Source organism: Galeopterus variegatus, unplaced genomic scaffold (assembly GCF_000696425.1).
Source record: "Galeopterus variegatus unplaced genomic scaffold, G_variegatus-3.0.2 Scaffold312, whole genome shotgun sequence".
Taxonomy (NCBI): Eukaryota; Metazoa; Chordata; class Mammalia; order Dermoptera; family Cynocephalidae; genus Galeopterus; species Galeopterus variegatus.
The window spans coordinates 323,169-350,734 of NW_007726423.1; the positions used below are offsets into that span (position 1 = coordinate 323,169).

General features: G+C 36.7%; 1 protein-coding gene across 1 annotated transcript in view; it reads left to right on the forward strand.

Moving 5' to 3' along the window:
- Window positions 1-27,566, forward strand: part of LOC103586170 (adenylate kinase isoenzyme 5-like) — a 193,056-nt gene that overhangs the window by 133,084 nt on the left and 32,406 nt on the right. The window contains exons 7-8 of the mRNA XM_008567344.1: window positions 1,610-1,686; window positions 19,286-19,445. Coding sequence (XP_008565566.1) covers window positions 1,610-1,686; window positions 19,286-19,445 — 237 coding nt within the window. The remainder of the gene's footprint in view (window positions 1-1,609; window positions 1,687-19,285; window positions 19,446-27,566) is intronic.

The window sequence follows — 27,566 nt, forward strand, 5'->3', positions numbered from 1 at the left end:
AAAAAAAAAAAAAGAAAAATATACATTTTGCTTCTGACATTTGTATTGCCTCACAACACAAGTGCAGACTGACCTTCAGACTGGGCTTTAAGATGGTCAAGTATTTGGGCCCTAAGATACACCTTACAAAATTCTTTATTTGAAAAATACCAAAAGCACAACATTGAAAAATTATATATAATCCCACTAATTTAAAAGTGTGTTTATAAACATACATAGAAGTTTCCCACATCAGCCCTCTAGTCTCACGCTGTTAAGAGCAGGGTGCATGGTCTCCCCCATCTCCATTTTAGCAACCTCCTTATTAACGATGGAATTGCAAGACTGTTCTCAAGCTGCGACTGGCATCACCTAGGGCTATTCTGAATACAGCTATGCAACTCCACGTGGCAACTCTACGATGGGTTACTTTTCCAAAATGGTTGCATGGTTCAGGTATCTCCATTTTGAAAAACATTATCATCCTTTAAAAAAAAATGTAAAGACATGAACACAGTAAACAATGGTGTGACTGCTTAGTACTTACTCAATTTGGTAGACAGCAGGGATAACAAGAAGAAAAGAAGAAAAATAAGAAGAGATGAGAAAAGACTGTGAGGGCAAACCTTAACTCTTGATTTGGAAGAAAGCATGAAAGCAACATCTCTGTATTTGTGGGACAGGTCCACGTCTGAGATGTGTGTGAGATGCTTGATGTTTTTAAAGAATACATCCTTGTAAAACAGTACTTATTGCACATTGTGACCAAGAATTATTTGGCAAGGCCAAGTTTACCAGAAAACATGGAATGGTTTGTTTTTTCACAAGACAGATAGTATTTTATAGGCAGCACTGAATTCTTCTTTCTAGCTAGTTAGGGAGATATATTTCCCAGCAGGAAAGAGTTGTTAAATGAGTATAATGAACCAATTGTGCTTCAGGAGCCCCATTGTGAAAATTAGCAGTTTAAGTTGGAGCCTTGGGAATGAATGGGTAAATGATTTAACGTAAACTGTAGAACCTAGGGGAAACAATCTCTCTATTAATACCTTAAGTTCATCTGATTTTCCTCACCTTCAGGGACTAAGGTGATCCAAAGATTTGAGGACAAACTTCTCAGGTTTCATAGAGTGAGCAAACTCAGCCCTTCTTATTTCTGGAAAGTTCTGGAAAGCCTTGGCTGTCCTCCCACTCTGTACTTTGCTCATAGTGTTCCTTCTGCCTCAGTTACAACTGCACACCCTGAAACTACTTCTCCTCCTGGACAACCCATACTCACCCTCGAAGTTCGGGCTCATGGACTAGTTCCTTGTGAAGAATCTTAACTCCACCATCACCTGCACTTCTACTCAGAATTAGTGGCTCACTCTTTTTGGTTTGTGAACCTTACTGTTGACAGATTATTCTCCCTCCCGATTTTGCCTTCTTCTTATGGATGGAGACAGTGTCCAGAGTCTGTACGTTCCAAATCTCCAGCCCAAACCCAGTGCCTGACAGATGGGAAGCGTTTAGAAATGTTTCCAAATCTAATGTAACCATAGGAGAAAATGGAAACCTAGTGGGAAATTGTTTGCTTTAAAAACATATATAAACAGCCTCCATCAACTAATCTTTTCTTTCCTGATCTTAGGTTCAGGTGACCTTGATCCTTTGATGATGTTGGACACTGGAGAGATCATTGATACAGGTTCTGATTATGAAGATCAGGTAATTAAAATCTTAAAGTATTCTCTACTTAAATGTTTTTAATTTTAGCCTTTGTAAATGTTTTCTGAAATTAGAATGGTATGCCTTCATTTTGTGAAATCTTTGCAGATAACTGATAACATATTCCACAATAAATCATAGTAGCCTACAGTTTTCACTCACTGAGTGTGGCTCTTTAACCCTCCCTCACCCACAGATACAAAATAGCTGTTAATTATGGAAAGATTTGTGATAGAAAGTTACATGAGATAGAAATGAGATTCTTTTGCCCAAGAATGTGCCTGTGTCTTGATCCCTGCCCACAAATAAACCAGTAGTATTTAGTAAGCATCAGCTACAGGCTCAGGGCTCTACTATTCTATTTCTAGCCTTTGGAAGGGAGTAATGACTGAGGAAAACATAGCCAAGAAGTTAAATGTATTTTCTCTTTGAATAAAACTGAAGAAATTTATCTGGGTCATTTTCCTCTCAACTGAAGAACTCTCCCTACTGCAGTATTTTAATGACCCAAAATAGTTGGCAAATGGTCCAACTCTCTAATTAGGCTTTATTTTTTAAAAAGGATAATGTCTGAAACTTCCTTCCCCTTCTCATCTGTGCTCCTCAGCAATGGCAGGAAGCCAGGTGAACATGTTCTTATGTGGGGGTCTTGTTCATATCTTAAACTAATATATGTCACAAAGCAAACAAATCTGACCAGTGTCCACATGTAATGGCCGGCTATACATTTCATATACACATTCAAAGCTATTTTCACAAGCATTAAGTTTCTTTCTTATATCATAACGCAAGGAGAAGATATTGACAGGTGCTATAATAGCTACCACATATTCATAGTAATCTTTAACATTTATTAAGCACTTAACTATATGCAAAACATTGTGCTAAGCTCCTTATGTAGATGATCTCACTAATGCTTCACAACATCTCTAGGAAAGAGAAATTATCTCTACTTCACAGACAAGAAAATTAGGACTGAAAGAATACTTTGCCCAAAGTTACGCAAGTAGTTTCATAGTGTGGATGTGAACTTAGGGCACATTCCCTAACACCCACAATATGCTGCCTCCTATGCTGGCCTCCAAAGACAGGCCATTCAGTCATACATTTCTGGAGTCTTTCTAGTTGCTGACCTTTAAGGCTCCAGCAGAAGCAAATACCAAACAACCACTCATGGTCTAAAATCACAACTGTGCAAAGAAATAAACCATAACAAGAAAGCCAGCTGATTAAACAGATGGAAAGCTTCGCACCCCCAAGAACTAGAAATAACAAGAAAATGTGAAAAAAATCTTAATATAGGAATATTTAAAATATTCAAAAAGATAAAGAGATTAGAAATCACGAAAAAAGTACAGGACAGAATGGAAAGGAAAAGGCAGAAAGGAAAAGGGAAGAAATAGACATTCTAGATATAAAAAAAATTTTTCATTGAAATAAAAATTCGATTAATAGATTGAACAGTAGACTAGACACAGCTAAAAAGAGACTTAATGATGGAACAGAGGAAACTGCCTTAGAATAAAAGAGAGAGCTAAATATGAAAAAGAATTTAGGAGACATTGAGGATAGAATGATTAGTCTGACATATTCTAAAAGTAATACCAGGAGAGAATTGAGAGGATTGAGCAGAGGCTGTATTTTAACATATAATAGTTGAGAATCTTACAGAGATGAAAAAATACCAGGCCCCAGATTGAAGGATACATCCAGTCCTAAGCAGGATTTAAAAAAAAAAAACAAAACTCATCTATTCTTTTCTTCATTTAGTCATTCAACACATATTAATTGAGCACCTAATGTGTGCCAGGTTCTGTTTAGGCACCTGGAATATATAATTATATAAAACAGGTAAGGACTTTTGCTGCAAGGAGTTTACATCCTAGTAGGGAAGGCAGATAGTAAACAATAAACGTAATAAATTAGTAAACTTCTTAGATTGTCAGAGGTGATAAGCTCTATGAGAAAAGGAAAAGTAGAACAAAGTAAGGGGTTTAGGAATGCTGGAGGGGGACAGATCTTAGTAGGATAGTTATTAAGACAGATCTTAATATGACAGTTAACATTAAATGGAATGGCCTCATTAAAGAGGTAAGATTTGAGCACAGACTCAACATATACTATAAAACAGAACATGGAAGACAAAAATAAAATGTAAAAGTGAAAAGGCATTATCTACAAAAGATTAGCAATTTGGGTGGCAGCAGATTAACTGAAGCAAGAACTTTTCATTTATTGAGCACCTATTGTAAACCAGGCACTGTGTTTTATGGTTTACATGCATTATTGCTAATCCTTTCAATAACTCAAGAAGGTAACTTTTCATCCGTAATTTACAGCTGAAGAAATTGAAGCTCACAGAAGTCAAGTGACTTCCCAAGACCACACAGCCAGCAAGGTGTAGAGTTAGGAACCAAGCTTTGATCTGCCTGGCACCAGAATCTAGTTTCTACTTCCACCACTCACTCCCATAAGCCGTTATCAAGGTCTCTAGTAACCTATTGCCAATTTCAGTTAACACTTTTTAGTTATCTTTCTTGATCTTTGCTGTGTTTGACACTGTAAACCAGGGATCATACAGGATCTATAAAACACCAGGTAGTAAATATTTTAGGCTCTGTGGGCCATATGGTCTCTGTTGTAACTACTCAAACTCTGCCATTGTTGTCCAAAATCAGCAACAATATGTAAGCAAATGAGCATGGCTGTGTTCCAGTAAAACCTTATTTGTGGATGCTGAAATCTGAATTCCATATCATTTTAATGTGATTTATTTCATCCATTTAAAAATGTAAAACCCATTCTTAGCTGAGAGGACATACGAAAATAAGCAACAGGGTAGATTTGACCTGCAGGCCATGCTGACCCCTGCCATAAACCATTCTCCCATTCTTGACATTCGCCTCCAACATTTAGCTGCTAACATTTCTAGAGTCTGTTACTGTTCTGAGTGCTTCACATTTATTACCTCATTTTATCCTCAGACAACTATATGAGACAGACATTAGTAGTATTATCCCAATTCTATTGATGAGGAAACTGAGGCATAGAGAAATTAAGCAGTTTATTCAAGGTCACACAGCTGGCAAGAGGTAAAGCCAGGCAGAGCCAGGATTCAAACACAGCCATCTAACTGCAGAGCCAAGTCAGGAAAGATAGGCTAGGCTGTGCTAAAACTCAAAACCTGAGTGCTTTCTTTCCAGAGACCCTTTTACAGGCAGCCTCCAAAGGGCTCACGGATGGGAAGAAGAGCTTGAGGAAGATCCACGTGCTCTTAATTGCACATTTCCTCGTCTCACATTCAATGGCAGCCCTAGACACTGGCTCTATGTAGTTGCAAGGAAGCTGGGAAATGGAGCCCAGGAAAGAGCCCATGTGCCCAGGAAGGAAGAGCTGGATCTGGTGAGCGCTGAGCCAGCCAGTCCTGGCCAAAGCTCCTGCTCTTAACCACAGGTGGCAGCACCTGCCTCTGTGTGTTCACTCTCTCTTCCTCGGTTCACTCATTCTTGGTTTCCTTGCTGAACTTCTCTGCTTTGGCCCATTATTTAAATGTGGGTGCTCCCCAGCATCCTGGGCATGGCCCCTTCTCTCCTCACTGTGCACATTATCCTTTGAGAAGCTCGATCACAGCTTCACTGAGAGCTCCCTGGTGAGTTCTTGTTGCTTATGTCTGTCTACTAACTAGCACTGGTTAGATTTCCCATGTGCACCTCAAACTCAACATGTCTAAAACCAAGCTTACCATCTTCCCCCACAAAATCTGTTCTCCTTCTGTTTTTCCTATTTCTGTGAATGATACCACCATCCCCCCAGCTGCCCAAGCCTGAAACAAGGATGTCTTCCTCGCCTTCTTCCTTTCTCTCCCTCCCTAAATCAGTGTGATAAGGCAGCTGGTTGGTTCTGTGCAGGAATTGCTCCTCCTCTTTCCAGTTCCACTGCCCCTGCCTTGGTTCACATCCCCAGTCTTTCTTCCTGGGACCACAAGGACATTCTCCTAACCAGTATCCCAGTCTCCTCATCCATCAAAATGATCTTTCTGAAAGCAAATCCAATCATGGCATCCCACTGCTTAAAACCTTTCTTGGCTCCTTGTTCATTTCAGAATTAAATCAGAACCTCTTAGCATAATCAACGGAAACTTTCAAATCTGAATTTGACCCCTATATTCCTCTCTAAACTTACCCCTTGCCAATCATCAAAACGCACTAACTGCTCCAGCCACACTAAGCCATTTGTAGTTCCCCCAAGTGGGTTGTGCTTTGCACAGTCCCTTTTCTCTATACGGAAGCTTCCTTTAACCCATCACCTCTGTCACAGATAACTCTTTTTCGTGCATTGTCAGGACCAGGCTTCTCCTCAGAGAAGCCCTTCTGTCGTTACATATTTGGTACACCTTCTCAGAGGACCCCTGAGACCCTGTGTTGCAATGTTCTCTTGCATTTTGGAGACTGTGCTCTGCTCTGAATATCCTCAAGGCCTGCCACACATATGGCATATGCTCAATAAATGCCCATTTTTTAAAGCCAAGAAAATGAACTTTAGTTCTTCTACTTAATGCATAATATTTTTTTTGATAACTTGCTGAGTCTTTTTTGAGCCTCAGTTTCCTCTTCTAGAAAATCATGATGATAACCCTACTTAAGAGTACTGCTGCAAGAGGTAGGGAGTGCAAGGTACCTTATACAGAACAAATGCTCGATAAATGTGAATCCCTTCTTAAACCTGACTTAAACTGAACTTTTCAGGAATTGGTGCCCTTCTGTAGCTGATAGGGGCCTCCACTTCTTCAGCTGCTCATTGTCTGAGCACTTCTGATTTCTGGACTGGCATGTAAGGAGCTTAGAAGTTGCCACTCTGTCTTAACAAGAAGTAAAAAGCTAAACAATCTGAAAAATCAGCAACTCTTATTAGATCCATCAGAGAAGTGAGGTCATAGGGCAAACCACTGCATAAAAAAATTAGAGAGACAGACAGGTAAATACAGAGAATTACAACTTACCTAAAACCCACAAGCAGAAACCTCCATGAGAACCAGTGCCAGAACAGGAAAAACTAAAGAATTACAATTTCTGGAGACTAAGGGTGGACAAGTCTGAGAGTTAAAAAGACTCCAAAAGGATCCAGTCATGGGGGCCCCCCACACTTTTGTGAGTTTCACCTCCAGGAGCACTACCAGGTCCTCAAAGTGAATATCAGAAAAAAATTCCCATCAGTCTTTTGGCAGGGGGAGGAGAAAGGGAACCATATTAAAATATGCCAGAACATTCCATTCTTCTTAACAAGGCCTACCCTCAGAAGAAGCTATTTTACCAGAGCCTAATCTACCTGGAAAAGAGAAGCACCCAACTCCAGCCCTCTCTAACCATCTTGTCCCACCTAAAGGGAGAAAAAAACCTAAGAAGCACTGGTGAAGTTCACAGTCCAGGGACACATACTCACCAAAAGGCTGAGACTTAATTGTAGAATTATAGAATGCTTCCCTTTCCCCTACACTTTACCACTACATTACCAAAGGCTATTTACTATAGTTCATTTTACCCAGTACGCCATGTCTATCTATCAAGAAAAAATTACAAGGCATACCAAAAAGGAAAAAAAAACTTAAACAGACTGAACAAACATCAGAACCAGAGTCACATGTGGTAGGAATGTTGGGATTATCAGACTAGGAATTTTTTTAAAACTATGATTAATATGCTAAGGACTTTAATGAAAAAAAGTAGATGGCATGCAAGAACAGGTGGATAATGTAAGCAGAGAGATGGAAATTCTAAGAAAAAAACAAAAAGAAATGCTAGATATCAAAAGCACTGTAATAGAAATGGAGAAGGACTTTGATGAGCTTATTAGTAGATGGAACACAGCTGAGGAAAGAATCTCTGAGCTTGAAGATATGAGAATAGAACCTTCCAAAACTGAAAAGCAAAGAGAAAAAAAGACTGAAAAAACAGAACTGAATATCCAAGAACTGTAGGATAACAACAAAAGGGATAACATATGCCTAATGGGAGTACCAGAAGGGTAAGAAACAAAGAAAGGAACAGAAGCAATATTTGAAGCAGTAATGACAGAGAATTCTTCCAAATTAATGTCAGACACCAAGCCATAGATCCAGGGGGCTCAGAGAATACCAAGCATGATAAATGCCAAAACAAACAAACAAACAACAAAAAACATTGACATGTAGGCATTTCATATTGAAACTGCAGAACATTAAAATATAAAGAAAAAAATCTTGAAAAAAGTCAGAGGAAAAAAACACCTTCCCTGTAGAGGAGCAAAGATAAGCATTATATCTGACTACTCCTCAGAAACTATGCAAGCAAAAAGAGAGTAAAGTGAAATATTTAAAATGTTGAGAGAGAAAAGCAACCCTCAACATAGATTTTTTTACCCTGTGAAATTATCTTACAAGGAGAAATAGAGACTTTCTCAGGCCAACAAAAATTGAGGGAATTTGTTGCCAGTATCCTTACCTTGCAGGAAATGTTGAAAGAAGTTTTTTAGAGAGAAAGAAAATTACACAGTTCAGAAACCCATCTACATAAAGAAAGGAAGAGCATCAGAGAATAAATAAGTGAAGGTAAAATGAAAATTTATTTTTCTTATTATTAATTGATCTAACAGATAAGTTTGTTCAAAATAATAGCAACAATGTATTTGATTATGTATGCTTATGCGTGTGTGTGTGTATAGAAGTACATACACATACATATATATGGAAGCATATATACATATATGGGTGCTTATGTATAAGTGAAATGAATGACGGCAACAATACAAGGGATAGGAAGGAAGAATTAGTAATATTTTGTAATTATAAGATACTTGCACTACCCATGGAGTTGTATAGTGTTATTCGAAAGTGGACTTGGATTCATTGTAAATGTTTGTTGTAAACTACAGGGCAACCACTTAAAAAAGTGAGAAAAGAAGTATGATTGATATGCTAAGAAAGGAGAGAAAATAGAATCATATAAAATGCTCAGTTAAAACTACAAAAGGTGGAAAAATGTGGAAGACAAAAATAGGAGCAAAGAACAAGAACAAGAAATAGAAAACAGTATCAAACATGGTATATATTAATCCAGTTATATCATTTTAAATGTCAATGTATGAATACACCAATTAAAAGAAAGAATGTCAGGGCCAGCCCGGTGGCGCACTGCTACAGTGCGCTGCTTGGGAGTGCAGCGGCGCTCCCGCCGAGGGTTCAGATCCCACATACAGACCAGCCGCTCACTGGCTGAGTGAGGTGCGGGCGCAACACTGAGGGTTGCGATCCCGTTGCCGGTCCCGGTCCGGTACGGGCGCGACACTGAGGGTTGCGATCCGTTGCCGGACACGAAAAAAGACCAAAAAAAAAAAAGAAAAGAAAGAATGTCAGAGTGGATCAAAAAATGACTTCACTTTATCTTATGTACAAAAAATCCACTTTAAATATAAAGACATATAGATTTGAAGTAAAGGAATAGAGAAAGATATACCATGCTGATACTAATCAAAAGAAAGCAGGAGTAGATATATTAATTTTGGACAGAGCAGACTTCAGAGCAAGGAAAGTTATCAGGGATAAAAAAGGGCATTATATAATGATAAAGGTGTTAATCTTCCAAGAAGACATAATAGTCCTTAATGTGTGTGCCTAAAAACAGAGTATCAAGATACCTGAGGCAAAAACTGATAGAACTGCAAGGAATGAATTTACTGTTATAGTTGGAGACTTCAACACTTCTCTATCAGAAATGGACAGATCCAGCAGACAGAAAATCAGTGAGGACATACTAGAACTCAACAACACTACTAATCAACTGGATATAACTGACATCTCTAGATTCCTTCATCAAATAATGGCAGAATACAGATTTTTCTAAAGTTCACTTGGAACATTCACCAAGATAGACCACATTCTGTGTTACAAAACACACCTTACCAAGTATTTAAAATATATATTAATTATACAATGTCTGCTCTTAGACCATAGTCTAATTAAACTAGAAATTAATAACAGAAATATAGTGGAAAATCCCCAAATACCTGGTGATTAAACAACACATTTCTAAACAATGTATGGGTCAAAGAAATTAACAAATATTTTGAACTAAATGAAAATGAAAATATAACTTATCAAAATGTGTGTGATGCAGCAAAAGCAGTGCTTAGAGGGAAATTTATAACATTGAATGAATATATTCAATAAATGAATTATTATATTCAATGTAAATAATTATATTTACATTGCATGCATATATGAGAAAAAAAAGAAAGATCTAAAAATCAGGTATACAAGTTTCCACCTTAGGATACTAGAAAAAGAAGAGAAAACTAAATCCAAAGGAAGCAGAAAAAAGAATTAATAAAAATTAAAGAAGAAATCAGTAAAATTAAAGACAGGAAATCAATGCAGATAATCAACAAAACCAAAAGCTGGGTCTTTGAAAAGACCAATAAAATCAGTAAGCCTCTAGCCAGAATAAATAAGGAAAAAAGAGAGAAACACAAATTACTGTTATCAGGAATGAAACATGGAACATCACTACATATCTCATGGACATTAAAAGGATAATAAAGAAAATTATGAAAAACAGTTTACCCACAAATTTGATATGGAATGAAGTAATTCCATGAAAGACTCTGTCAGTCAAAACTCACACAAGAAGAAACAGACAATCCTAATCTTAGGCATATATCTATTAAAGAATGTTAATTAATAATTAATAATCTTCCCAAACAGAAAGTACTAGGTCCAGCTGGGTTCACTGGTGAATTTTATCAAGTATTTAAGAAGGAAATTGTACCAATTATCTACAATTTCTACCAGAAGACAGAAGCAGAGGGAATATTTTCCAACTCATTCTATGAGCCATTCTATTCATACCAAAACCAGATATAGAAATTACAAGAAAACTGTAGACCAATATCTCTATGAATGCAAAGCAAAACCCCTCAACAACATATTAGTAAGTCAAATCTAACAATGTATAAAAAGATTTATGCACCACAACCAAGTGAGATTTAGCCCAGGTATATAGGGCTAGTTCAAAATTCAAAAATCAACCAAAGCAATCCATCACATCAGCAGGCTAAAGAAGAAAAATCACATGATCAAATCGATAGATGCAGAAAAGGCATTTGATAAAACCTAACACTCATTTATGATTAAAAACTCTCTAGGACAAGAGGGGAATTTCCTCTACCTCATTTTAAAAATCTGTAAAAAGCCTACAGCTAACATCATATTTAATGGTTAAAAACTTGAAGCTCTCCTTGCTAAAATCAAGAACAAGGCAAGGATGTCCCCTATAAGTACTGCTTTTCAACATCATACTGGAATTCTTAGTTAATGCAGTAAGACAAGAAAAGGAAATAAAAAGTACATAGACTAGGAAGAAAGAAATGAACCCTCTTTGTTTATAGATGACATGATCATCTATGTAGAACATTCAAAAGAATCAACAAAAAATTCTCTGGAACTAACAAGCAATAGTAAAGTTGCAGGACACAAGGTTAATATATACATGTCAATTGCTTTACTATAGACCAGCAATTAATAAGTGGAATTTGAAATTAAACACACATTATTCATATTAACACCAAAAAAAATGAAATACCCAGTTACAAATCTAACAAAATGTGCAAGATCTATATGAGGAAAACTAAAAAACTCCGATGAAAGACATCAAATAAGAACTACATAAACGGAGAGTGATTTCATATTCATGGATGGGAAGACTTAATGTTGTCAAAATATCAGTTCTTCTCAACTTACTCTATAGAATAAATGCAATCCCAATCAAAATTCAAGTAAGTGATTTTTTTGAATATTGACAAAATGATCCTGAAGTTTATATGGAGAGGCCGAGGACACAGAATAACCAACTCAATATTAAAAGAAAAGAACATAGTTGTTGGACTGTCACTACCTGACTTCAGAACTTTCTATAAGCTGCAGTAATCAAGACAGCATGGCATTGATAAAAGAATAGACAAATAAATCAGTGGAGCAGAATAGGTAACCCAGAAGTAGACCCACATAAGTATGGTAACTGATTTTTTTTAATTGAAACATTTTGATTGTACATGTTTGTGGGTTACAGAGTTATATTTCAATACATGTATATAGTGGGTAGTGATCAAATCAGAGTGTTAGCAAATTCATCATTGCAAAAATTTATTATTTCTTTGTAAGAAGAACATTTAAGCTCCTCTCTCCTAGCCATTTGACAACATACAATAAATTATTGTTCATTATAGATACCTAGCACTACTGTACACCAATAGAAATTATTTTTCCTAGCTAGCTGTAATTTTGTGTCCATTAACCAGCCTCTCACTATCCCTGCTACCCTTCCCTTTTTAGCCTCTAGTAACCACAATTCTACTTTCTATTTCTAAAACTTCAACTTACTTTTTTTTTTAAGCTCGTATGTATGAGTGAGAACATGTGGTATTTCTTTCTGTGCCTAGCTTATTTCAATTAACATAATTTTCTCCAAGCTCATCCATGTTGCTGCCAATGGCAGAATTTTATTCTTTTTTATGGCTGAGTAGTATTCTATTGTGTTCACACACTATTCACATCTTCTTTATCCAGTCATCCACTGATGGACATTTAGGTTGCTTCCTAATTTTGGCTTTTGTGAATCAAGCTGTGATAAACACGAGAGTGCAGGTATTCCTTCAAAATGTTGATTTCCTTTCCTTTGGATATATACCCAATAGTGGGATTGCTGGATTGTGTGGTAGTTCTATCTGTAGTTGTTTGAGAAATCTCCATACTATTATCCATAATGGCTGTACTAATTTACATCCCCACCAATAATGTATGAGTCCCCCTTTCTCCACACCCTCACCATCATTTGTTACTTTCTTTTTAATAATAGCCAATCTAACTGGAGTGAGATGATACCTCATTGTGGTTTCAATTTGCATTTCTCTGATGATTAGTGATGTTGAGCATTTTTTCATATATCTCTTAACCATTTGAATGTCTTCTTTTGAGAAGTCTATTCTTTGCCCATTTTTTTAATAAGATTACTAGGGTGGCCCATGGCTCACTTGGGAGAGTGTAGTGCTGATAACACTAAGGCTGTGGGTTCGGATACCTATATAGGGATGGCCGGTTAGCTCACTTGGGAGAGTGTGGTGCTAACACCACCAAGTCAAGGGTTAAGATCACCTTACTGGTCACCTTTTAAAAAAAAAATAATAATAATAAGATTACTTGTTTTTTAACTATCGAGTTGTTTGAGTTCCTTGTATATTCTGGATGTTAATCCCTTGTCAATTAGTAAATATTTTCTCCTATTCTTCAGATCGTCTCTTTGCTCTGTTGACTGTTTTCTTTGCTGTGCAGAAGCTTTGCAGTTTGGTGTAATTCCATCTTTTTGTGTTTGCTTTTGTTGACTGTGCTATCGAGTGTTTATTCATAAGATCTTTGCCCAGTCCTGTCCTGAAGCGTTTCCCCTGTGTTTTCTTCAAGAAGTTTTATAGTTTGGGGTTTTACTTGTAAGTCTTTAATCCATTTTGAGTTGATTTCGGTAAATGGTGAGAGATAGAGGTCTACTTTCATACTTCTGCACATGGATATTCAGTTTTCCCAGCACCATTTACTGGAAAGGCTGTCCTTCCCTCGATATATTTTCTTGGCACCTTTGACAAAGATCAGTTGGCTGTAAATAGGTGGATTTATTTCTGGGCTCTCTACTGTGTTCCACTGATCCACTTGTCTGGTTTTATGCCAATACCATGCTATTTCTGATACTACAGCTTTGTAGTATATTTTGAAGTCAGGTAGTGTAATGCCTCCAGTTTTATTCTTTTTGCTCAGGGTTGCTTTGGCTATTCAGGGTCTTTTCTGGTTCCATATGAATTTTAGGATGGGTTTTTCTATTTCTGTGAAGAATGTCATTGGTATTTTCATGGAGATTGCATTGAATCTGTAGATTACTTGGGTAGTATGGTTATATTGACAATATTAATTTTTCCAATCCATGCACATGAAATGTCTTTCCATTTTTTGTGTGTCTTCTTCATTTTCTTTCTTTAGTGTTTTTTAGTTATCATTGTAGAGTCTTTGACCTCTTTAGTTAAATTTATTTCTAGGCATTTTATATTTTTGGTAGCTCTTGTAAATAGAATTAATTTCTTGATTTCTCTTTCTGCTAGTTTCTCATTGGTGTTTAGAACTACTTTTTCTGTACTGATTTTTGTATCCTGCAACCTTACTGAATTCACTGATCAGTTCTAAAGGTTTTTTGGTGAACTCTTCAGGTTCTTCTGTATATATAAGATCACATCATCTGCAAACAGGGACAATTTGATTTCCTCCTTTCCGATTTGGATACATTTTTTTTCTTTCTCTTGCCTAATTACTCTGGCTATAACTTAGAGTGCTATATTAAATAGCAGTGGTGAGAGTGGGCATCTTTGTCTTGTTCCTGTTCTTAGAAAAAAAGCTTAATTTTTCCCCATTCAGGATGATGTTAATCATGGGTTGGACGTATATGTCCTTTATTGTATTTAGATACTTTCTTTCTATATCTAATTTGTTGAGAGTTTTCATCATGAAGCGATATTCAATTTTATCAAATACTTTTTCTTCATCTATTGAGATGATCATAGGATTTTTGTCCCTCATTTTGTTGATGTGGTATATCACATTTACTGATTTGCATATGTTGAACCATCTGGCATTCCTGGAATAAACTCCTCTTGATCATGGTATATAATCTTTTTAATATGCTGTTGAATTCTATTTGCTAGTATTTTGTTGAGAATTTTTGCACATATGTTCATCAGGAATATTAGCCTACTGTTTCCTTTTTTTGTTGTGTTCTTGCCTGTTTGGTATCAGAGTGATCCTGGCCTCATAGACTGAGTTTGGGAGAATACCCTCACCTTTGAATTTTGGAATAGTTTGAGAAGAACTGGCATTAATTTTTCTTTAAAATTTTGATAGAATTTAGCAGCCATCCATCCTGGGCTTTTCTTTGTTGGGAGACTGCTAATTACTGTTTTAATCTTGTTGCTCATTACTGGTCTGTCCAAGTGTTCTATTTCTTCTTGGTTCAGTCTTGGTAGGTTGTAAGAATTATCAATTTCCTACATATTTTTCAATTTGTTGTTGTATAGTTGCTTACAGTAGTCTATAATGGTTCTTTGTGTTTCTGTGGTATTGGTTGTAATGTCTCCTTTTCCATTTCTGATTTTTGTTATTTGTGTCTTCTCTTTTTTTCTTAGTCTAGCTAATGGTTTGTTAATATTGTTTATCTTCTCAAAAAAAAGTTCTTGTTTCATTGATCTTTTGAATCTTTTTTTGGTCTCTATTTCATTTAGTTCCGCTCTGATCTTTATTATTTCTTTTCGTCTAGTAATTTTGGGGTTAGATTCTTCTTGCTTTTCTAGTTCCTTGAGGTGTAATGGTAAGTTGTTTATTTGAAATCTTTCTACTTTTTTGATATAAGCACTTATTGCAGTAAACATCCCTCTTAGTACTGCTTTTGCAGTATCTCAAAGGTTTTGGTACAATGTGCTTCTATTTTCATTTGGTTCAAGGAATTTTTTGATATCCTGCTCAATTTCTTCTTTGACTCATTGGTTGTTCAGAAGCATGTTACTTAATTCCCATGTGTTTGTACAGTTTCCAAAATTTCACTTGTTATTGATTTCTAGTTTTATTCCATTGAGGTCTGAAAAGATACTTGATATGATTTCAGTTTTTTGAGATTTGTTGAGACTTGATTTGTGGACTATCATGAAGAATGATCCATGTACTGATGAGAAGAATTTATATTCTGCAGTTGTTGGATGAAATGTTCTGTAAATGTCTGTCACGTCCATTTGGTCTGTAGCACAGTTTAAACCCAATGGTTTTTTGCTGATTTTTTGTGTAGATAATTTGTCCAATGCTGAGACAGAGCTATTGAAGTCCCTGACTATTATTGCATTCAGGCCTATCTTCCCCTTTAAATCCAATTAACATTTGCTTTATGTTATCTGGGTGCTCCAATGATGGGTGTGTAAATATGTATTTATAATTGTTATATCCTCTTGCTGAATTGATCTTGTATCATTATGTAATGTCCTTTGTCTTTTTATAGTTTTTGGTTTAAAGTATTTTATCCTATATATCTAGTCTTGCTAATTTTGGTTTCCATTTGCATGGAATGTCTTTTTCCATCCCTTCACTATTAGTCTGTGTGTGTCTTTACAGATGAAGTGAGGTTCTTGTAGGCAGCGTATAGTTGGGTCTTATTTTTTAATCCATCCAGCTACTCTATGTCATTTAAACGTGGGGTTTAATTCACTTACATTGAAGGTTGTTATTCAAAGGTATTGCCTTATTCCTGATATTTTATTAACTTTTCATGGTTGTTTTATGTATTTTGGTTCTTTTCTCTTTTATTGCTTGTCTTTGTTTTTGGGTGGTGTTTTGTAGTGATAAGGTATGATTTCTTTCTCTTTCTCATTTCTGTATCTGCTCTACCAGTTTGTTTTGTTCTTTCACATGTTATCATTCTTTTGCTTCCAGACGTAGGACTCCCTTAAAGATTTCTTGTAGGGCCAGTCTTGTGGTGGTGAATTCCCACAGCTTTTGTTTGTCTGGGAAAGGTACTGTTTCTCCTTCTGAAGGATAGCTTTGCTAGTGTAGTATTTTTGGTTGGCAGTTTTCTTCTTTCAGCACTTTGAATATATCATCCCATTCTCTCCTGGCCTGTGAGGTTTCTGATAAGAAATCTGCTGTTAATTTGATGGGGATTCCCTTATAGGTAACTTGTTGTTTTTCTCTTGCTGTTTTAGAATTCTCTTTTTGTCTTTGACTTTTGACAATTTGTCTACAGTGTGTCACGAGAGGACCTTTTAGGGTTATGTCTGTTTGGGGATCTTTGAGCCTCTTGGATCTGGAAGTTCATATCTCTCCCAATACTTGGGAAGTTTTCAGCTGTGAATTTTTTGTTACATAGGTTTCAATGCTTTTTCCTTTCTCTTCCCCTTCCAGAACACCCATAATATGGATGTTTGTATGCTTAAAGTTGTCCCATGGATCTTGTAGGCTTTCCTAATTTTTTAAAATTCTTTTTTCTTTTTTTCCTTTTTGTCCAAATGGGTTATATCAAAGCACCTGTCTTCAAGTTCAGAAATTCTTTCTTATGCTTGATCTAGCCTGTTGCTTAAGCTTTCAGTTGTGTTTTTTATTTCATTGAATGAATTCTTTGTTTCCAAGATTTCTGCTTGGTTCTTTTTTATCATATATATCTCTTTCTTGAATTTCTCCTTCAGATCCTGAATTGTTGTTCTCATTTTGTTGTGTTGTCTGTCTGTACTTTCTTGTATCATATTGAGTTTCCTTAAGATTATTATTTGGAATTCCTTTTCAAGCATTTCATAAATTTCCTTTCTTTATGTTCTGCTGCTGAAGAATTATTGTATTCCTTTTGGGTGTCATGTTTTCTTGTTTTTTCATGTTCTCACATCCCTAAATTGATGTCTGGGAATCTGGGGGAACAGTCTCTTCTTCTAGTGCTCTGGAGTTGATTTTGAAGGGAGAGACTCCTGTAGATGTGTTCTATAGAGATAGTCAGGTAGAGCGTTTTAGGTTTGGTTCTGGGTGACTGCATTAGATTAGTCTCCATGTGATTTCTTCAACTTTATTCAACATCAGAGGTTTCTGTGAGGACCTCTGTGGCCTAAGCACTGGGGTGCTGAGAAGCACCTTGCTGAAGTGGGTGACACTGGGCTGGGTCAGAGGGATCAGGGATGATGTCTTGATCTCTTGGCTAGAAGTGTTGGGGTGATCTGCTGCTCCTTAGCTGTAGTGAGGAACCCTGGGTTGGCTCACTGTTGCCCTAGCCAAGATCCTGTGCTCCCGATAGAGGCACTGAGGAACTCTGCAGCACCTGAGCTTAAATGGGCAACTCTGGGTGGGTTCGAGACCAGGAACTTGGACTTTTAGGGAGACAATGAAATGCTCAGCAACTCCTCAGCTGAGCTGGGTGACTCTGGGTGGGATCACTGGGGCTTTGCACTGGGCCCTGCTCCCCCAAAGGAGGTGTTAGGGTGCTCTGCAGCTCATCAGCTGAAGTGGGTGACACTGGGCAAGGTCACTGTGCCTGAGGGAAGGACCCTGTACCCCCAAGAAAGACACTGGGGAGCTCTGAAGCTGCTCAGCTGAAGTGGGCCACTTTGGGCGAAGCAGCTGCAGTCATGAGTAGAGCCTTGTTTCCCAAGAGAGACACTGAGCCATTTTTCAGCTTTTCAGTTGGAATGGGCTTCCCCGTCTAAGGTCACTGGGGTTTTGGGTGGGCCCCTGTGCACACAGGAGAGATACTGGTTCACTCTGAAGCTCCTTGACTAGAGTAGGCCACCCTGGGCAAGGTCACTGGGGCCATGGACAGGCTCCCACACCTCCAAGAGAGAAACGGGGTCACTCTGCAGCGCCTCAGCTGGAGTCGGCCCCCCTAAAAATAAAATAGTGCCAAAACCCAATCTTGCTGGCTAGGATCGTAATAGAGAAGATAAATATATTCTCCCTAGTATATATAGATTTCCACTAATTCTCTTGGTTTTCCAAAGTAAACACCAATATTATCTTCAAGTAATATTTACTTCTTTTTAATTGTCATAATTATTTTCTATTTTGTTACGACCTTATGACATTGCTTATAATTCAGATCTTTTGCAGTGTGTTATACTGATGAAAAGAGTACCGTTAATATCTAGGAAAAGGATGATATACATTTAAAAACATCAAAATGCAAATAATGGCAACATTTCAGAAGTAATGAGATATGGCCTGATGATGGCAAGAATCAGGAAGATATCTAAGAAAATGAAAAGACATGTTTTAGAAAATAAATCAGGCAGGCCCCCAAATGGCTCTCTAATATATTCTGTGCTATTGTGTTATGGATTCAGTGGTTTCCAAATGCAGTGCACAGACCACTGCAGAGGGTTGCCTCAGACTCAACTGAGCAGGTGGCAAAAATCTCAAAGATGTCCAGGCTCTAACCATAGATATTCTGATTCACTAGTCTAGGACAAGCTTAGAAATTTCTATTTTAAAAAACTTCCCAGATAATTTTTTGTTTAGCCTAGTTGAAAACTAATGGTCTAACTGGCAATGGCTAAGGAAAAGACAACATTTTTAATAGATGTTAAAATATATTATACTTCATTTAACTAAAAAAGAAACCCATTTATAATTCTCAACTTTAAAAAAAAAGTTTCAATAAGACGGACTGAAGGAAAATGATCACTTTTTTTTAATATTTCTCTCTGGTTGGAAACAATCTATATGCAAAATATCTTATGCTTGTTATTATTTATACAATAAGTTTTAAGTTTACAAAGTAACTCTCTATATGTTCTTTCCTATGGTCCTTACACCAGCTGTTAGAGAAACATGGGAATAGAAATGCATAACATCTTTCTAGTATTACAAATCTTATAGCGCACATTTACTTTTTTGACCTATTTAAAACTCATACGACTGTCATTTATTCTTTCACAATTCAAAATATCCACTGCTTCTATTTCTCAAAGTATATGGTGTTGAATTACACTTTTGTGCTTTTTTACATGTGGGTACCTCTGCCAGGATTTCATTCCTGGCCTTATTCTCATAAATGAAGGACTCTGCTCTGTTAGCTTTCCTGATTTGATTGATCAGCAGGACAAACATGGAGTCAAAGAACCTACTCCCCTGCAGGCGTTAATGCCTCCTGGGTCCCTGCTGCTCCTGGCTGGAGGATGGGGTGGTAGAGGCTGGATATTTATTACCTTTCATTCTCTATGTGGCTGTCCTGAGTTTCTGTGCTCACTTGTGTTTCTGTTATTCCTTTGATGTGCTCCAGTGCTTTTCTTTAGTTATTTTTGTCCAAGCATAGTTGCATATCCATTGTTTTGTCCGTCTTTGAGGGAGTGTGCTCACTAGTGTTTCTGTTATTCCTTTGATATGCTCCAGTGCTTTTCTTTAGTTATTTTTGTCCAAGCATAGTTGCATATCCATTGTTTTGTCCGTCTTTGAGGGAGAGACAAGTGGTAGAGTCTTCTAGTCAGCTATCTTGCCTCTTCTTTTTAATGCTTATTATTTAAAGAGATGTGACAGACCCACTTGGCTCATAGTCTCTCCACAAGTCTTGAAAATATATCAAATAGGAGATTCAAACACAGCATCTGGGAACACAGCATGCATTTATGCATGCAAGTTATGAGATAGCTCATTTCATAGCTCTTAAAAACCAGGCAAGCATGTTTTCTGGGGTAGCTGCTTCTGGTGCAGGCCTCAGGCTGCTTCCACTCATGGTATAAGTCAGTAGGCAGACAGTGGGTACAAGGAGATCACAGAGTGAGAAAAGAAGCAAGAGAGAGTGGTCAACTGATCTTAACTGATCTTTGACAAAGCAGCAAAGACATACAATGGAGCAAAAATAGTCTTTGCAGCAAGTAGTGTTAGAACAACCGGACATCCATGTGCAAACAAATAAATCTAGACACAGACCCTACACCCTTTGCAAGAATTAACTAAAAATGGGCTATAGGCCCAAATGTAAAATGCAAAACTATTAAACTTCTAGAAGATAGCATAGGAGGAAATCTAGGANTCTAGTATTACAAATCTTATAGCGCACATTTACTTTTTTGACCTATTTAAAACTCATACGACTGTCATTTATTCTTTCACAATTCAAAATATCCACTGCTTCTATTTCTCAAAGTATATGGTGTTGAATTACACTTTTGTGCTTTTTTACATGTGGGTACCTCTGCCAGGATTTCATTCCTGGCCTTATTCTCATAAATGAAGGACTCTGCTCTGTTAGCTTTCCTGATTTGATTGATCAGCAGGACAAACATGGAGTCAAAGAACCTACACTCACTACCTTCTTCTTCCCCCTTAAGGAAATTATTTTTATCATCCACAGGAGGATATAACAAAGGGAGCAACCCAGCTTAAACTCTGCACAAAAGCCAATTTTACAAACGGTGTTATCTATTTTCTTCTGGATCAGCAGTTCTCAGCCCAAGCTTTTTTTTTGTTTTACCTCATCATTCATAAAAGATGACATTATGGCATTAGCATGTGGAAGACATTTCTGTTGAATTTCCTAGGCTTCTGTGTGATTCTCTTGCAGATGATCAAAGTCCACTCACTTTTCCCTTACCCTGCTCCCCTGCCTCCAATACTGAGCATTATAATGCTAGTAACTGTGAATAGGAACATCTTTGAATTGTCTTTAATGAATAATTTTTAGAAGTAAAGCATTTGTCAATTTCAGCACTTTCAATACAGTTAGTGACAAATTAATTGTCACCATTAGGACAGCCCAGTGTGCTGTGTCAACCTACTTCTCTGCGATCCTTTGCTCCACAGTAGGCTTCAGCTGGGACAGTTAGCTCAATGACTTCAGAGCATTTCATGCGTGCTGTAGTAGTTAGATCAATAATTAGGGATGAATGTACCAAATAGTCATGTTTGGACACTATTAATGTCATCTAGACATGAACATCTAAAGATGTTATTAATGCAACCTTTACTAAGTCACTTTCCCACTTGTCTAGAACTTTCTCATTGACGAAATAAAGATGTTATCACATGTGAATATTTTTATCATCACTAAAAACCATTCATGAGGATCCCGTACTGCCACTCAATCTTGCTGTACAAATAATCAAATCGGATGTTTCTTATCATGTAATATCAAAAATACCCTACTCACAAAAGGACTCTTTCCCCCCCCACTTTTTATTATCAATACTAAAACAAAACCACTTGACTATTTTTGCTGGTTTCAGTAAAAATATTTGGGTTCTCCTATTTTAAACTTCCACAGGTTTCTAGTTGTGTCATAATATTAGTAATATCATAAGGTTTCTAAATAGAATTTTGTAAAATCTAACAAAATCACCTTAACATGTGATTTTGTTTTTGTATGTTTTGAGATTGAATGGGAGTAAGTATAGATTCTCCTTAAACAGCACATGAGACATTTTTCCTGGATGTGCTAAAGCAGTCCTTTAGCCCAGAAGAGCTGATGTCAGCTGGATAGGACAGAGCCTTCCTTTCTGTCTTATTGGTGGAACCTCATGCTATTGTCAAGGAGGAAACATAATTTCTCCTCAGCCCTCATGAGTTTGTATTTGGGACAGACTCTGTATCAAAAGACAGATTAACAAGAGAAAAACAAGCAAGTCTGTCCATGCATGCAGTGTGCATCACATGGGAGAAACCTCAATGAAAGGTAACTCAAAACAGTGGCTTAAAATTCTGGCTTATATAACATCTTTAACAAAACCCAATACATTTTAGAGAAGTGAAAAGACAAAGAAAAGCAGTTTTAGGTTCCCAGAGCTGGGAAACTGTGTGGAGGTAAAAATATAGGAAGAAACTAATGGAGTAAGATTTGTTTATAGATTCCTCTGATGCTGTCGCTGAGAAGAGCTGTCTACAGTGAAGGAGGATTTATCTCCTGTCTCTAGGTGGAAAGCTCTCCAGTAAAGGAGAATTTACCTCGTGTCTCTAGGTGGAAAGGTCTCCAGTAAAGAGAATTTATCTCCCGTCTTTAGGTGTACAGTAGCATGAGATTCTTCCATGCGATGGGGGGCGGGCAGGATAGGAAGAACCCTTCCTCCATTTGCTGCTGCTTAATTGCTCTTAGCTCAAAAATATTCATGTCAAAGAGGCACATTTTGGAGGAACATATTCTGGTTTCCTTTACTAATCTTCAATAAGGGAAGGTCCTCCTGGAGATTTGCACAAAGATTTTGTTGCCTGTCTATAGTTCTCTCTCCCTAACAGTTTTCAAGAGAAGAGAGACCATGGACCCTTAATTCTGCTTGAGATTAGATTTGCCAGATGGTGAGGAAGCAAACCTTATTCCCTTTTCGTTCCTGTCTTCCAGCTAGTTATGAACTGGGAAGATTGGAGGGTTTTTTCTTTTTTTTTTCTTGTTTGTTTTCTGAGTAACCAGGTAAACATGTCAAAACTGTATCATTCTAATTCTAGAAGACTAAAAATTGTAACTGCATCTCACTAATCCATTCTCTTGAAACATCCACAAAGTGGAAAGAGAGAGTAGAAACAGTTTAGGCTTCTAGAGCACGTTTCACCTGAATATTCCTTTACTCCTGGCCTTTTCTCTGTCTACTTAATTACCCTGCCATCTTTGATCAACCCATTCTCAAATCCGCACCGATTGCCATGCTCAGATTTTCCCCAGAAGAAAGAAGCCCCAGCAACTGGAAGAGGAAGTCACTTTGCCTGTAAAGACAGTGTGATCCTTTCTAGCATTTCTCTACTTCTTCAGGGCTCCTAGAATCAGGCAACTCTTTTTGCTTTTGAAAAATACATTTTTCTGCAGAAATGCTATTTTATTTCATGCTAAACCAGGTGTAGAACCTAGTAGGTTCTCAATAAATATTCACTGAATGAATATATGAACAAACTATCAAGTCATTTTATCAAATGGGTTCAAAAGCACTAGCTAAATTCATCTGTTAGATACTAGACATTATAGATCAAATTCTGTATGGAAGAGAATGCAGGCAGACAAGAGCTATATCCAGGTACTGTAACCTCTCTGAAACTGCTTGAGAAATTGCTCTTTCATTTTAGCCCGTGGTTGCTCTTTTGGGCTTTCATGGTTCATAGTCCCTGTCTTCATTTCATATCACCAGAAATGCATAATCCTTATCGTATAACTTCGTATAATGTATGCTATACGAAGTTATTACGGAATGACATTTAAACTAAAAACAAATTAATAAGGGTCAATGATTTCTTAGGATTTTTTTTTTAAATCAAGATGCATGTGCTATTTATGCACATGCCACTTATGCACTTTTTATATCTATATATAGCAAAGTCTCAAATATTAAAGAGAAAAGATTTGGTCTCTGTCCCTGTTTCCTGGCACACAGCCCCTAAAACCCTTGGAATCTCCAGAGCTATAAGAATATCTTTTAAGTGCTAATTAGAAGACTAGTGTCCGGGGGCCCCTAAATAGCTTCAGAATGGGGGCTGGTCACCAGGAAAACCAAGGCATAATTAGAGGATTGGGACTTTTTAGCCCCACCACCCAACCTCAGGGGAGGAGGGAAGAGCTGAAGGTCGAGTTGGTCACCAATGGCCAATGATTTAATCAGTCATGCCTATGTAATGAATTCTCCATAAAAATCCAAAGGACAGAATTTAAAGAGTTTCTGGATTGCTATACATGTGGGGGTGCATGGAGGTTGGTGCCCCTGAAGAGGGCATAAAAGCATCATGCCCCTTCCCACATACTTTGCCCTATGCATTTCTTCCATCTGACTGTTTATCTGTATCCATTGTAATATCGTTTGCACTAAATAAGTAAACACAAAGTGTTTCCCCGAGTTCTGTCCTAGCAAATTCGAACCCAAGGAATTGGTTGCAGGAACCCCAATTTATAACCAGAAGCACAATTTACAACATGGGGCTTACAATTGGCATCTGAACTTGGAGTCAGTCTTGTGGGACTGAGCCCTTAACCTGTGATATCTGATGCTCATTTCAAGTAGATAGTGTCTGAATTGAGTTAAATTGTAGGACACGCAGCCGATGTTCACTGGAGAATTGATTGGTTGGTGGGGGAAAACCTACACGTACATTATGGTTAACAGTGGTGAAGTATTCAGTGTTGAGTGTTCAGTACAAGAGTAGGGAAAATAATTTTTTTTATCCTATAACTCTATAGAGACTGAATTTCTGGGGATAATTACATTAACCGTACATAGCTTTGTGTGATCCATCTGGAAAAAAGTGGCACTAGCCCCAAATAGATTATTTCAACTATAAAATGATGGTGGTGGTGGTGCATGTGTGGGAGGGGGTATCAGGGAGAGGAGTCTCAGTTTGTCCTCATCCTACTAGCAAGGCAACATTTTGGGACAGGAGTGGGAAGGAGACATTCTCTGGCCATTATGGATATGTTTCAGGCAGATTTATTGCACCAATTTTCAAAGTAAACCAGTGTTTGTGCTAAACAGAATTTCTGTAAACACATGGCCACCAATGTGTTCCTTATGTAGTGTGTGATACTGAGATAAAAAACTAATCATACAGTATGGCTAGAGTACAGGAGGACTATATTTTATTTTCTTTTTTGAGAATAAATGACTTTCTCAATGCTGCCAACACACTTGATCTTTTTATTCATATCGTATTCCTGGTCATATTTTGAGGGATGACTAGAAACTATTTTCAGGGATGACTAGAAAGTCAGGGCTCTCTTGGGTGGCATTAAAGTTTACAACGGCCCACATTTTCCCTGGGTTACCAAGGAGCCAAGCAAAAGTGGTCTCTATTAGGACTTAACAGCCTTATCTCCTAGATAAAGAAATATTTTGAGGGATGACTAGAAAGTCAGGGCTCTTTTGGGTGGCATTAAAGTTTACAACGGCCCACATTTTCCCTGGGTTACGAAGGAGCCAAGCAAAAGTGGTCTCTATTAGGACTTAACAGCCTTATCTCCTAGATAAAGAAATCACCCAAAAGCAGATAAACAAAATACAGGAAGAGAAAATAGTGTCTACATGGGAGACTTTTTTTCCCCTAAATGTGCTAATTTATGGCTTGCCCTATCATTTGTAACATTACATTCTGCGCCTATACTCTCTTCCTTACAGAATTTTCGATCAGTCTTTGTAATCTACATTTTTCAAACCCCCTCTCCCACCCAACACTCTCCTCAACTCCATTTCTTCAGAGAAAATATTCTTAAAGAGTGAACGGGAATAACAATTCCAAGCACTTCAAGCTTCTTTTTCATTCAATTTTGTCTTTCAGAGAACTATTATGTGGGATAACACACAAGACTAATGGGGGTAGATTAGAAAGTCACTTTTCTCAACTCTGGTAGCCTTTCCTTCTGATAGACCATTTTTAGCTATTTTAGAAGGTATCATACTTCATAATCATGGGCCAGACATTGAACAGTTCAGAGGAGAAGAAGTTAAATATGCTGTTCAGGCGAAGTGCTTGTATTCCACACTGCACAATTCGCAGAATGACATTTAAACTAAAAACAAATTAATAAGGGTCAATGATTTCTTAGGATTTTTTTTTTAAATCAAGATGCATGTGCTATTTATGCACATGCCACTTATGCACTTTTTATATCTATATATAGCAAAGTCTCAAATATTAAAGAGAAAAGTTGGGTGAATAAACTCTCACAGTGTATCTGTGAATTTAAAACCTTCCATGACTTAACTGTTAGTAGCTATACACTTTCACCCAGCTTAGAGAGACTCAATGTTTTACAGGAGGATGTTATGAGGCTAGGAATTTAAGGCAGTGATTCAAAATTTTGCATGTGGGATGCCTTATCACAGCTTAATTTTTTAATGTCTCCAGTCTATAAAAAAATAGCACATACACTTAAATTGCATAATAAATATTAAAATTAAGTTTTCTTTGGCAATTTTGTGATATCTCAAAATTACCGAAGCTAACATTTTTTCCTCTATCATTTAAACACAATAATTTCCATTAATCTCATCATCTCTTATTTATAGAAGATAATTTGTGTACAAAAATGCTTAATATAGTATTATTCATAGTGTTAAAAAAACTTAAAACACTGTAAACATACAATTATAGGAATATAATTAATTATTAGAGAAATAGTATTATCTATTTTTCAATAAGGAAGGAAATAAAAAACACATAAAGTCAATGATAATGTTTTGTTGGCCATCTTTTCTACAACTCATTTTCTCAATTTTTAATTTGAAAACATATTTGCACAAATGCAAACTTTTAGACAAATAACATGAACATAGTTTTCTTCTGTGTGCATTTACTTATCTTTGTAAACAGGTTTAATTTTTTTAAGAAAAGAAATTCTCACTTTCTCTTCTAACACTCTTTTTAATATTTAATTAAATTAACAATATTTAATATAATATTCCCATCTTAGCATTATTAATTTATGTCTTTTTCCATTTCAATATAGTCATGTGCAAAATAGAAACATACACACATATACATTTACTTTTGCTGTTTGCTTTTCAGGAGAAATCATAAATTCTATACTGACCTCTCCTTTTTGCTCTTCTCGCTTGACAATATGTTATGGAAAGTCTTCTTTGTCAACTAGTGTAGCTTTAACTCATACTTTTTTTGTGAGTGGCTGTATGATATTTCATGATATCTATACACCACATCTATTTCACCGCTAAAGGACATTTACATTGTTTCCAATTTCTTAACACTATGAATAATGCTGCATTTAGCATTTTTGCATTAAGCATAAAACTCGGGACTTTGTTTCTGTGTTATAGATCCTGGCAGTGAAGATGATAAAACAAAGATATGTATATTTTAAATTATAACTAATGTCATTCCAAAATAGCTGGTACAATGCACATTCTTCAGAAAAGACAATGCCTTTTCAGTCCTCACTAAAAGTAGATGATAGTTTCTATTTAATGTTGGCTAATCTAATGAGTGGAGGAAATAACTTTTATTATACTTGCACATCTTTACAAAACTTTACTACAAATTAGAGTTTTCTATTTTGTGAATTCTTATTTATATGATTCTCATTTTCATAAAGAACTATGGCTTTTTGTTATAACTTGTAAGATTACTCTCAATTTTAACATAGAATACTTAGAGAAAAATATTTACCCTAGTACCTTCTATATCCCTACATAATAAAATTGACATACTTAATGAAAGTATTTCATGGGCATTGAAATTATCATTATTTACCTGAAAATTCTGCATTGTTCATGGAAACTGAATTTCATCAGAGAGCAAATTAAAACAAACATTGATGTTATGTTATTAGCAGTGTGAATGCAAATGTGGAAATCATAGTTTCAGAAATTATGGAAATAAATAGAGAATG